The 13,393-nt window shown below is 46.1% G+C and overlaps 1 protein-coding gene across 1 annotated transcript; it reads right to left on the minus strand.

Annotated features, from left to right (window-relative positions):
• Positions 1-206: 206 nt before the first annotated feature.
• On the minus strand, positions 207-10,828 carry LOC118389495 (fidgetin-like protein 2). Its single transcript, XM_035779402.2, has 3 exons — positions 10,726-10,828; positions 9,402-9,616; positions 207-1,607 (listed from the first exon to the last, which is right to left on the minus strand). The coding sequence occupies exons 2-3, from the start codon at positions 9,424-9,426 to the stop codon at positions 496-498; spliced, it is 1,137 nt and encodes a 378-aa protein (XP_035635295.2). The 5' UTR covers positions 9,427-9,616; positions 10,726-10,828; the 3' UTR covers positions 207-495.
• Positions 10,829-13,393: the final 2,565 nt, after the last annotated feature.

Consider the following 13,393-nt stretch of genomic DNA (forward strand, 5'->3'; position numbering starts at 1 on the left):
TATCAAGCGGCCACTCCAATTAAGAGAGCAACTCATCAAAACGACACTTTCTGCCATAGTAGCAGATTGAAAAATAAATAGGATCCTGAGAGAAGCAGTAGGTAATCCATTCAGACTGACAGTGCTAAATCAGGCAATCTAGAACCCTCCCTCCCCTCCCCTCCCCTCCCCATACCACCCCACCCCACCCCCACGCACACCCCTACAGGACAAAGTGCCCATTGACTCTTTGGAGAAAATCAAATAATTAAAATTATAAAGATGTAAGAGGAGGATACAAGTCATTTGCCATTTTCTCTCCTGACTGGTTAGATCACATGACCTTTCTTTGCAAAATCCAACGATTGTTTTCCCCCAGTTATTGGCTGAGTAAGTACTCTACTTGGTTTTCAAATGCCAATATAAAGGAGGGACCCCCAGAAAGCTGTCTTCTCAAGTGCCTGACCTAGCGTCCTCCAGTGGGGTCATCAGATCGCGCACGTGACACAGGCATCTTCATGGCCAGCCTCTGATGGGGAAGCCGTGTTCCCCTCCTCCCCTGCTCTCCCCACCTAGGCCTGAGGAGGGGCTGTACTCCCTCTGCCCACCATAAGGAGGCAACACCAATGGCTTGCCAGGCTTGTAGGCCTGGCCTTCTGAGCCCGCCATGGAGTAGCCGTTGAAGGGGCTCTTGCTGTGGCCATTTCCATGGACATTGCCGTACTTCCTGTACTGGGAGCCCTCCCCCTCTCCTCCTCCCTCCTCCCCCTCTTCCACCATCTCAACGGCCTTGCGTTTCAGTGGCCCTCCTGTTTCAGAGCTGGCCCCTAGGCTGTGGCTGGGGTATCCATAGCTGCTCCCCACCACGGTGGGCCGGGGGGTCAGGGAGGTAGAGGTGCTCAGCCCTGAGGGGAGGTAGGAGGCACTGGGGTGGCTGTAGCCAGATGCCAGGCTGGTCTGGGGGTGGGGGTAGCAGCCTGGCAGGTAGTTGTAGACTGGATTGTTAAGGTTGTAGCTGGGCACCAAGGTGGGGGTGGTATGCAGAGAGTGTAGAGAGGCTGGGGGAAGTGCTGAGCCAGTCTGGGGGTAGTATCCAGAGGAGAGGTAGCTGCTGTTGTAGGAGGGTGGGTAGTCCTGAGAGGGCGGCCCATTACAGGAGCCACTGCTGCTATATCCGGGATCAGAGGTCAAGTTACTGCTCACTACCGTCACACTGCCCGTGCCAGTGAGGCCCACTGACACTGAGCCCACTTTGGCTCCTGCAGCCAGGGCCTCCAGCCCAGAGTAACACTCCATTCCCTGCCCCAGGGACCAGGGCTCAGCCTCACTCTTCAGGAAAGACCCAGGCTCTGAATATGCCCCTGGGGCAGGTCTCTCATAGGGCAACTCCAGACCTGAGTACTTCTCGGCATAGTGTTTTAACAAGGAGGAGGCAGTGAGGGCCGAGATGTCATCACTGGCCCAGGGGTAGCCGGCTGCAGGGGTGTAACCGCAGCGACCTGCGGTGGCGTAGGGATCGTGTTTGTGGACGGAGGAAGGGGAGGTGGTGGAGGACACATCTAGGTGCTGCTCAGGCCACTGGGACAGGGGGGCCACGTGCTCCGGAGACCAATGCATTTTCAACAGACCTACAGACACAGAGAGAGGACCGAGAGAGAGCATGGTTATTCACCACGTATTACTTTTTAACCTTTCAGTCCAGAGCAGACATAACTGCAGATGTTCAGGTTGTTCAAAGAACCATACCACATTGGTAATACACTAACTACATTCAAATAGATTTAGTTGATAAAATACAACATAGTGCTCTGAGCTCCTCCATGCCATGTTGTTATGAACAACACAGCCCCTGGCCTTGTCCCCACAGCGAAAAAGCCGCCCGCTCCCTTCTGCCTCGCTCTCACTGGGACCATTGTTGTCCCCCTGTACGGGGCTCTGTGTGTGTGAGACCCCCACTCCACTCACTCTAACACACACACACACACACACACACACACACACACACACACACACACACACACACACACACACACACACACACACACACACACACACACACACACACACACACACACACACACACACACACACACACACACACACACACTGGTGCAGTGTCTTTCACTGGGGTAGTGGTCGACCATTCTTTTTTGATTGACTTTACAGGCTCTGTCTTTGAGCAGGCATTAGGCTGACATTCCAGGCATTGTAGAGTATTATTAAACTGTCCCGACCCTTTGAGCCTAGAACTGAGAGGCTACGACAGAACTGAGAGAGAGGGGGAGAGGGAGAGAGAAATAGGGGAAAGAGAGGGAGAGAAAGGTGGAGACAGAGTGAGGGGGAGAAAGCAAAGAGAAACCTGGGGTTGTTCACATGCTTTCCCCAATCCTAGTCAGTAGCATGGTGGTGTGGGTTCGTTGTCTCAGTGTTGCGTTTGTTTACAATACAACTCTAGAGTGCCTGGTGCCTACATCAGACTGTCTGATCTCTCCATACACACACGCACACACGCGCATACGCACACACACACACTAACACACTCCCTCTGTGTGTGTGTGTGGTTTAGTCACACATCGACCAGGACCACCAGATGGGCCGCTAAACGATCCACATGTTGATCCCTAAATGAAATGATCACTCAGTCCCATAATCTCACTCATCCAATCCAGAGATCCCAGGTCGCCCTGGCTGAATCTCCCAGCCCCTCCCCAGTCAAGTCCCAATCCCCCCTGGAAATGTCTCTGTGAAATCCCCCTGATGCTCCGGGGAATTCCAGCCAGTCATGGGACTGTCCCTGTCCCCGGCTCAAAAACAAACACACCATTTCTGGCACAGAGTCGATAGACCCTTGGTAAAAAATGGCAAACCTAAGGGAAATAATAAACACAATCTAGACAGACGGTCAACCCTGTTGCAGCCAACTGTGGGGTACGGTCAACCCTGTTGCAGCCAACTGTGGGGTACGGTCAACCCTGTTGCAGCCAACTGTGGGGTACGGTCAACCCTGTTGCAGCCAACTGTGGGGTACGGTCAACCCTGTTGCAGCCAACTGTGGGGTACGGTCAACCCTGTCCTTTTAGTTGGAACTTAATAGGCACTTACTATCGTCGTTTATTTTTTTTTTTACCTCTTTACAATTAGAAAATGTGTTTTTTACTAAGTTAAACACTTGTTCATGACAAAATGTTACAATTGGTTGAATTTATATGTGTGTGCACGTGCATCTCTATGTTTACAGTAGTATTGATTCATAAAGGAGGGTGAGGAGATTTCAGGCAAGATTAGGGAAAAACAGTGAGTATATAACACAGCCATCTGTATCAGATGATGTGTATGGGGAGTAGGGCATGGAGAAGAGGGGTGTGTTCAGTCCCCTAACCCTAATCTGGTCCCCCTTCCTCAGGGCTTAGAGGGGCACCTCTCATGGCTAAATCATATCTGCAAGCTTACCAGGAGACTGAGATGATGAGGATGATGAGGTATAAGACGGCCTTACATCCATGCATCTTATAATGGCTTTTTAATGATCATGTATGTGTGTTTTTGTGTATTGTCATCTCTGTTGATGTCCTCTTGTTGGAGGTATATTCCTGTTTGTGATGTTGTAAGTCCTCAAAATGATTGTGAGGGGAGTTGAAAACTTCACTATGGGTAATAATAGAAAACAAAAACATGGCAGATACATGATGCGTAACTCAATTGTTTGCAATTGTTTATAGCTCAAAATTGTTTCCAGCCACTGGTTCCAAATACCGCAACCCGCGTGCATCGCATGCATCTAACAGTTTACTAAACTCTGGTTCTATAATCACCTCCTTGTTCTGGACTAAGAGTTCCGACTTTGGACCCAACTCTAACTAGAGGTTTTGACTGCGTGGATGAGTCTAACGTGTTGGGCGACTGAGATTGGAGGGAGCATGTTTGTGCATATGTATGCGTGTGGCATTACGTGTCAACACTGTCGTGTGGGTCCCAAAAAGAGACAGCTGTTTTGAGCAGAGGGGCCTTCTTTTCGCTGTGTCCAGCCTGTCCCTCAGCTCCTATTGTCCCCCCACGTCCCCTAACAAAGCCACGGGACCCCATTGTCTGACAGCAGATCCTATAAGAGCCCAAACATCTCACTAACTCAGACCACCAGCTCCATATATCCACCAGCAGTACTGACAGCTTACAAGGTGTGTGTGTGTGTGTGTGTGTGTGTGTGTGTGTGTGTGTGTGTGTGTGTGTGTGTGTGTGTGTGTGTGTGTGTGTGTGTGTGTGTGTGTGTGTGTGTGTGTGTGTGTGTGTGTGTGTGTGTGTGTGTGTGTGTGTGTGTGTGTGTGTGTGTGTGTGTGTGTGTGTGTGTGTGTGTGTGGTGCATGACTGCACATGTGTAATGGGTATTCCCAACAGGATAGTGGCTCCTGAAATCTGAGACCTGGAAGAAGTGAGCTAGAGTTGTAACCACCCCTATCCATCCACCACACAAATGCCACACACATATATGCGCACACACACACATGCACTACGCTCCTCCTTCTTCTCTCCAGAGGTCAAGTGCTACCCTAACTCTACACCCCAGCTTTTGTTTTCCTGTTTTCAGGATGAAGGCCCTCACATGGATCCAACATGCCTCATAGGGCCAGGAAGCCAGTAAAACAGAATGATTGTGTGCCTGTGTGTGTGCGCGCCTGCATTCGTGTGTGTGCCTGCACATCGAATAGGGAAAAGGGGGCTTGTAAACAAGAGCTTGATCAATCCAGTCAGAGGATGGCCAGTATGTGGACCCCCCCCCCACCTCCTCCTTCAACACCATCCACTCTGTCCAGTTCTGTGAGAGAAAGCAGCTTTGTCTAGCGGGACTGGTCCTAATTACATAGCCAGGTGGAGAGACGATGTAGCTTCTGCGCTGATCTCTCTCTCTCTCTTTACCTACCGTCAATCACCAACAAGGGCCAGTGTCCAAATGACCATTCCACAGCCAGCATAGACCATATATGTTGTTCAAGTGTTGTGTTCCCTAGATCTCACAATAACGCAAATCAGTAGTACCATTAACACCGGAGAGACCAAACCCACTGGCATGTCTGATCTTACTAATTTTCTTATTTCTTATACACACTCTTATTTCGTTCTGTTCAACAATGAATCGTGTGATCAGTCAACATATGGGCCAGAGTTTGTGCATGTATTTGATCTGTGTGACCAGAAGAGCTGCTGGTGTGAATTAAATCTCCTTCTTGGTAGCGGTCCACTGCACGGTCAGTGTGAGCAAATGAAGGGTTAATTAGATGAATAACGGAGAGAGGCAGGCAGGGAGGCGGGGAGGGACATGGGCATGGGACTTGGAGTGTTTGCAAGGCATCAGAGGCAGTGTGATAGATTGGACTGGATAATTTTCCCTAAGGGTAGGTAGCCTGACCACTCCAAAATAATCACTATTACTCAGTAACAATACAATACACAAAGACTTCAATGCACACACATAATGTTGCTGAGAAAGTTTAATGGTGTTTATGTGTTGTGTTTGATTGAGATACGCAGATAGGTCTGTGCGAAGACCAGGATGTTTGAGCATGCTGTGCAGACCTGTCAAGCGGCAAGAGAGAGAATCCTGCAGATGACTTAGGCTATTGGAATGTATGGAATTCAGAGAGAGAGAGAGAGAGAGAGAGAGAGAGAGCTCTATCAGCTGCTCACACAGTATTCATAAGTATTAATTGAAGCCATATCTGGATCAGTACGGCACGCGTCAGATAACCAATGGGACATTAAACTCTTCCATTCCATTCCATTCCATTCTCTCCCTTCCCTCTCCTCCCCTCCTGTTGCCCCTCTCCTCCCATCCTGTTCCCCTTCTCTCTTTCCCTCCCTCAGACCTGTACTAACATGTGTCCATGCTCGCGTGGTTTAGGACACCCCTCCCCCACACTCTGTCTCTTTCAGCTCACACACTCATGTGGCCGGAGCTGCCTTGCCTCTTTGCTCATTGTGTCCACACATATATCACTCTGCAGCTGACCAGTCCATCTGCCCTTCTCTCTCTCCCACCTCTGTCTCTAAATCACCATCCTTATACTATTTCTCCATAAACATAGTTCTCTTTTTCCCTTCCTCCTTTCTTTGGGTTACTCTCTGCCTGCCCTCGGCTGTTTCTCCATGCATTCCTCTGTGTGGAATGGCTAAATGGTCACTCTGATCTTGCTGTTGGCTACAGACTGAACAAACTCTACATCATTGCAGGCCAGGGCTCTGTAAGCCTTTACCACCTAATGAGGACCTTAAATCAACTGGACTCAAAATTTGCTTAATGAGCTGTCATGAACACTATGGTGGCCTGATGCACACGTTTGTGTGTGTGTGTGTGTGTGTGACCGAGAGAGAGATACAGAGAGAGAGAAAGAGTGTCTGTGTGTGCACGTGAATCACTCCACACCACTCTAATTAGAGCTCATTTACACCCCGTCACTAACGACCTGACTCTCCCTCACAGAACTACTTCACCCTGAGCAACTGTTTAGCTACGATACACAAAATGTATTCACTACCACGTTTTTATCACACACTCCTAATTATGACGTGTGTGTGTGTGTGTGTGTGTGTGTGTGTGTGTGTGTGTGTGTGTGTGTGTGTGTGTGTGTGTGTGTGTGTGTGTGTGTGTGTGTGTGTGTGTGTGTGTGTGGGTGGGTGTGTGAGAGAGAGAAGTTTCTCTATGGGGTAGAAATCTAACACAGAAGTGTGAGTCTTTCCAAAAGCAGGTATGTTACAGACGTACGCTAAGCAATCTTATCGCAGTCAAGACACAAAGCATGTGTGTACCCACAATTCACTTCTTCTTTTCAAAACCCCCCAAAACAAAATTGTAGGCTCCAATATCTCTGCCTATAGTAGCGGTCCTGCTAGCACACAGAGGTAGGTAAGGTGTGTCCCTAATGTATTATTCAAATCATGTTAGTGTGGTAATCCTGTTAAACCTTCTCCTAATCAATAACATCAGTCAATATAAGCATATTCATTAGCTTGTCTTAGAGACCCCTCATGCAAAGCACACATGCATGTGGAAGCATAACAATCTATCTACCCAGCTATCACCACAAATGCACACCTATTTATGGGAAATGCATTACTAAAAACAATAACAAGTTAGAAATGTGTCCCAAGAAAATAATTAACATCCAAAACACAGAACATAATAATGTACGCAGAGCCAATTGATTCTTGGGTTTAGTTTAACACCAAGAAATAGGAAAGGATATGATGGTAGAGTCCAAGGCTGCTAATTTTACTCTCTCCATGTGGATAAAAGCGCTACATTACATAACGAGGAGGGACTGCTCACTGTGACATAATCAGTCCCCCACTGTACCAGCACATTTCAATTACATGGAGGATAGAGGATAGATAGAATATTCTCTACCCCAATAGATTAGACAGCAAGATCATTGTTGCACTGACGATACGCACACACACTGGCCCCACATACTCCCACAAACTTACATTGACACATCCTAACACACACACTACATACAGTGCATTTGGGAAAGTATTCAGACCCCTTGACTTTTTCCACATTTTGTTATGTTACAGCCTTATTCTGAAATTGATTCGGAAATCTACACACAATACCCCCTAATGAAAAAGTGAAAACAGGGTTTTAGAAATGTTTGCAAAAAACAGACACCTTATTTACATAAGTATTCAGACCCTTTGATATGAGACTCGAAATTGAGATCAGGTGCATCCTGTTTCAATTGATCATCCTTCAGATGTTTCTACAACTTTATTGGAGCCCACCTGTGGTAAACACAATTGATTTAACATGATTTGTAAAGACACACACCTGTCTATATAAGATCCCACAGTTGACAGTGCATGTCAGAGCAAAAATCAAGCCATGAGGTCGAAGGAATTTTCTGTAGAGCTCCGAGACAGGATTGTGTCGAGGCACAGAGCTAGAGGTACATTTCTGCAGAATTGAAGGTCCCCAAGAGCCCAGTGGCTTCCATCATTCTTAAATGTAAGAAGAACCACCAAGACTCTTCCTAGAGCTGGCCACCTTGCCAAATTAAGAAATCGGGGGTGAAGGGCCTTGGTCAGGGAGGTGACCAAGAACCCGATGGTTACTCTGACAGAGCTCTAGAGTTCCTCTGTGGAGATAGGAGAACCTTCCAGAAGGACAACCATCTTTGCAGCACTCCACCAGTCAGTCCATTGTACTAGAGTGGCCAGAAGGAAGCCACTCCTCAGTAAAAGGCACATGGCAGTCCACTTGGAGTTTACCAAAAGGCACCTAAAGTCTCTCAGACCATGAGAAACAAGATTCTCTAGTCTGATCAACCCAAGATGGAACTCCCAGACTGGGGTGAAGATTCACCTTCCAACAGGACAATGACACTAAACACACAGCACAGCACTAAACACACAGCACAGGAGTGGCTTCGGGACAAGTCTCTGAATGTCCTTGAGTTGCCCAGCCAGAGCCTGGACTTGAATCCAATCGAACATCTCTCGAACCTGCGTGAGAGGATCTGCAGAGAATATTGGGAGAAACTGCCCAAATACAGGTGTGCCAAGCTTGTAGCGTCATACCCAAAAATACTTGAGGCTGTAATCCCTGCCAAAGGTGCTTCAACAAAGTACTGAGTCTGAATTCTTATGTAAATGTAATATATATATTTTTTATTTTTATTTTTATTTTTATACATTAGCAAACATTTCTAAAAACGTGTTTTTGCTTTGTCATCATGGAGTATTGTGTGTAGATTGATGGGGGGGGCACTTGAAATCCATTTTAGAATAAGGTTGTAAAGTAACAAAATGTGGAAAAAGTCACGGGTCTGAATACTTCCGAAGGCACTGTATATGTACATAGCTACCTCAATTACCTCGTACCCCTGCCCATTTACTCCATACTGGTACTCCTTGTACATAGCCAAGTGAATTTGACTCATTATTGTTATTCGTTATTCACTGTATTTATGTCTCATGCCACTATTCCCATTCTTCTTTTTTACTGTGCATTGTTGGAAAGGGACTTTCACTGTAAATCTACACCTGTTGTTTACAAAGCATGTGAAAAATACTAATTTATTGGATTTGTTTAAAACTAGCCTTAAACACGCTGGTGGTCGCCATTCAGAAATAGAGAGAGAAAGAGAAAGAGCAAGAGAGCCAGAGAGAAAGAGACAGCAACTCAGCTCTTTCTTTAAAATTCCTCAATGTGAAGCACAGAGAAGAGAGACTCAGCTGTTAAAGTTATTATCCCCTCTCCAATATCTCGTTTCCCAGTTCCCTCCCTCACGCCCTCACCTCCCCCTTTTCCACTGGCCACAGGAGAAATGTCCAAGACTGAGTGTCAAGACTGAGAAAGACAACCAAATTAGCGCATGCACATGCGCGTGCACACACAGTGTAACCCCCATCCGCTCCATACACACACTTACTGTGGAGGGTGACAGGACTGAGCATTCTGCCGCCCTGCTCCCTGGTAAAGAGGAGAGGACTGAGTCCACTCAGTGTTGGTGGAAGCGGGGACACACGTTACACTTTCTGCTGCTGGCTGGTCCCACGCTGCTGGCCATCTGAGTGGGTCTGTTAGTGTTTGTTGTCATACACCACTCCATTGCTAGCCTCAGTACCCTCCACTACACACTAACGACTGGAATGGAGAGAGAGCAGTGAGTTAGACAGCGCTGGAAAAAATATATGTACATAATCACATAAAACTCGAACATCAAAAAGCTGTATTCACTCTCTGGTTGTATGTTCCCATTGAAGTGACCCAAATGCAAAATACTTATTTTCCTCCTCAAGCACGTTCATGCTCACTCACTAGCACTTGCTCACTCTAGCCCCCTAGGTCACTAGCTCACTTGGTTAGCCACTTGTTCACTCACATGCAAAAGTATTTACAGACCAGAAAAACAATTGTCAGAAGCACTTATTACTAATGCTAATACATAATTACCATGACTGAAAGGAAGAATGTAATTGTAAGAGTAAGATCATCTAAAACGTGTAAAACCTTAATATTTCCGTACACATTAGGTCTGTTATTGGAAAAATATTTGTTTTTGATAAGCTAACGGGAATGGGAGCACTCTTCAGGAAAGGAATGTGCACAATCAAAACCAAACAATATATAGTGTTGCTCACAGTCTGAGTGTTCGTGTAACAGTGGTGCTAATCGCTCTGACAGAAAGGAAACAGCTTCTGCCCTCTGACCATAAAACCACAATATCACCATCAGAAGAAAAATGACTGAAGAGTATCCAATCCTCTGGACCCATCCACTGGTCCACACACTCACACAGTTATACACCAAAAAGAACCATCAGATCGATGCACTTTGTCAAGTGTTGAAGAATGCAGCTGTGTTATTACCATCTAAAAGCAAAAATGCAGGAAACAGGATGAAAATATGAAGATAACTGAGGAATTTGAGTATCAGAGAGGATCAACGTTTAAATAACAGACACATGGTAGAGAAGAAAAAACGTAAATAAGGATTGAGAGTGTGGAATGGAGGAAGATTTTTTATATATTTCTAACAGAGGACACAAATATCTTAATTCAACAGCAGGTTTAGAGAGAAATAAATAAAGGGATATCACAAAACCAGATCTGGGAGAAAAAGAGAAGAGAAAAGCAGAAAAGAATAGGAATGTGGAGAGCAGAGTGAGAGAAGAAATACAGAAGAAAGATAGAAAAAAGCAGGAAAATGAAAACAGAAGGAAGATAAAACTCTAAAACAAAATCCAGTCCTACCTGCTCATGCTTTATTTCCTTGATATGATGCGTCCTATGTGGAAGCCAATAGAATAACCCACACGGTAAGGCAGTGTAGAGCAGTGGTGTGTATGGCCATCCCTCTTTTTCACTTCTGGGACCCTACCCTTCTCTCTCTGCTCTCCCCTCTCTCCCTCCCTTAGTGACAACAGAGCAGCACATGCATCCCCTCCCCCATCCACTCCTTCCCTCCCCCTCTCCCTCCCTCTCTTTTGTTAAAACTATTTAAGCAGGAAGGGAGAGGGGAAAAAGTGACCAATCATGCCATGTCAGAGAGGTGTGTGTGTGTGTGTGTGTGTGTGTGTGTGTGTGTGTGTGTGTGTGTGTGTGTGTGTGTGTGTGTGTGTGTGTGTGTGTGTGTGTGTGTGTGTGTGTGTGTGTGTGTGTGTGTGTGTGTGTGTGTGTGTGTGTGTGTGTGTGTGTGTGTGTGTGTAAAAGAGAGGATTGGTGTTTTTCTGATTGTGACTGGTGCACTGTTGAACACACATTCATTATACATACTGTAGATGCATGCACGCACACAGGCACATACATACAGGCGGCTGAAAGATACTGAATTTTCGCCTTCAACGCTCACATAGGAAGTTGAGAATATGACTTTTATTGATTATAACATTTATCTAAGCATTGATGGAATGGTGGGGGTGAAACAACTCACCATGCAAATGACTAATACCTAACACTCCCCCTGCACATACAGCAAGTGTACAACACATTAGGAACACCTTCCTAATATTGAGTTGTACCTCCCACCCCTTTTGCCCTCAGAACACCCTCAATTTGTCGGGGCATAGAAGAAATCGCCTGTCTCTCCTCCCCCATCTGATAGCGAAGTCGAAGGAGCACAGCAAGAGAAGCATGGCGATCAACAATGGTCACATGTCATGAGCCGTGGAAGCCGAAGACAGCGGCTTCCGGTAAAACCGTCTACATTCCCAACGAGAGGCCTGGAGCGGATACAAACAACAAATAGTTTCGCCTCCCTGGAGCCTGATCAGATCAAATGTATTTATATAGCCCTTCGTACATCAGCTGATATCTCAAAGTGATGTACAGAAACCCAGCCTAAAACCCCAAACAGCAAGCAATGCAGGTGAAGATGCACGGTGGCTAGGAAAAACTCCCTAGAAAGGCCAAAACCTAGGAAGTAACCTAGAGAGGAACCAGGCTATGAGGGGTGGCCAGTCCTCTTCTGGCTGTGCCGGGTGGAGATTATAACAGAACATGGTCAAGATGTTCAAATGTTCATAAATGACCAGCATGGTCAAATAATAGGTCTGGGACAGGTAGCACGTCCGGTGATCTTCCTGCACCTTCGTTGCAAGAGGATACCTGTGTCTGCGGCCGCTATGCCTACCATCTGTCAGAGGCCTACACCATCCTGTGAAGTGTGGGAGTGGGCAGATTTCCTCGTCCTTCTCGCAAGCCGTGATTTTGGGCAGCTCCATGGTAAGAAATGTGACTGTTCCTGGTGCAAAAACAACGTCCCATCTCGGGGCTCGAGTAAATGACATTACTAAGCTGCTCCCGAATGTACTACGCCAGGACATGGATGTTAATTCTACTGTAGTCCCATGTGGGTTTTAATGACATAATGAATGACAGCTCTAAACAGTCGAAACTGGATTTCAAAGAGCTGACTGACTCTCTGTTAAACACTAATAAAAGACCCATCATATCAGGCCCTGTGCCCTCCCTGAATAGTGGCATTGAATGCTTTAGCAGGATTCTTTCTCTTCACAACTGGCTACGTCATTATTGCAGCTCAATGGGTGTAACAAAACACGTTTCATAAGGAGGATGGGATCCACCCAAATCATTTGGGTTCGTGGATCCTTTCACAGCCATGTAAGACAATGACTTATCAATGACCCAAGCCCAGCTCAGTTACTCCCTACCATTGTGTCTCTGAGTCATCATAATGCAAATGTTCATGTTAAAGATGCTCATGTTAAATTCTGATGAAGTAACATGGCTGGCTACAGGTTCATCTGCCTTCATCATTCTTGTGGGAAGCTGCTATAGACCACCAAGTGCTAACAGTCAGTATCTGGATAACGTGTGAAATGCTTGATAATGTATGTGATATTGTGATATTTATTTTACTAGAACAATTTTTTTCCAATGATGGCCTAGGAACAGTGTGTTAACTCAATTGTTCAGGGGTAGAACAACATATATATATTTTTTTACCTTGTCAGCTCGGGGATTCGATCTTTCAACATTTCGGTTACTAGTCCAACGCTCTAACCATTAGGCTGCCTGCCACCCCATATAAACAGAGAGGTATATTTTCTGGATGCTGCCCACTCAAGAAAATGCTTCAAACTGTCACCAGTGTCCGCAACCTGGTACAGGTGATCACAATATACTGTAGTAGGCATATCAAGGAAAACCAAAGTTTCAAAGGCTGGGCCTAATATAGTGTATAAGAGGTCATAAAATATGTTTTGTAGTGATTCCTATGTTGTTCATGTAAAGAATATTTGTTTTTTCCTGTCATGACTGTACTGTGAGGATCACAATGGGTCAGATCAGCTTGGCAATGGCTGACAATAACCAGACCTTCTCCCACCCACAGAGGGGTGCGGGGTTTTGACACATAAATTAAGCAGGAGAGGACTCTCTCTTTTCCCTTTAGTATCAA

This window comes from Oncorhynchus keta, chromosome 10 (genome assembly GCF_023373465.1).
Source record: "Oncorhynchus keta strain PuntledgeMale-10-30-2019 chromosome 10, Oket_V2, whole genome shotgun sequence".
Classification (NCBI taxonomy): domain Eukaryota; kingdom Metazoa; phylum Chordata; class Actinopteri; order Salmoniformes; family Salmonidae; genus Oncorhynchus; species Oncorhynchus keta.

Coding starts and splice junctions, on each gene's coding strand:
- LOC118389495 (XM_035779402.2), bottom strand. CDS start 9,426: ATGCTCAGTCCTGTCACCCTCCACA. Junction 1,608..9,401: donor CAGTCCTGTCACCCTCCACA/GTAAGTGTGTGT, acceptor CTGTGTCTGTAG/GTCTGTTGAAAATGCATTGG.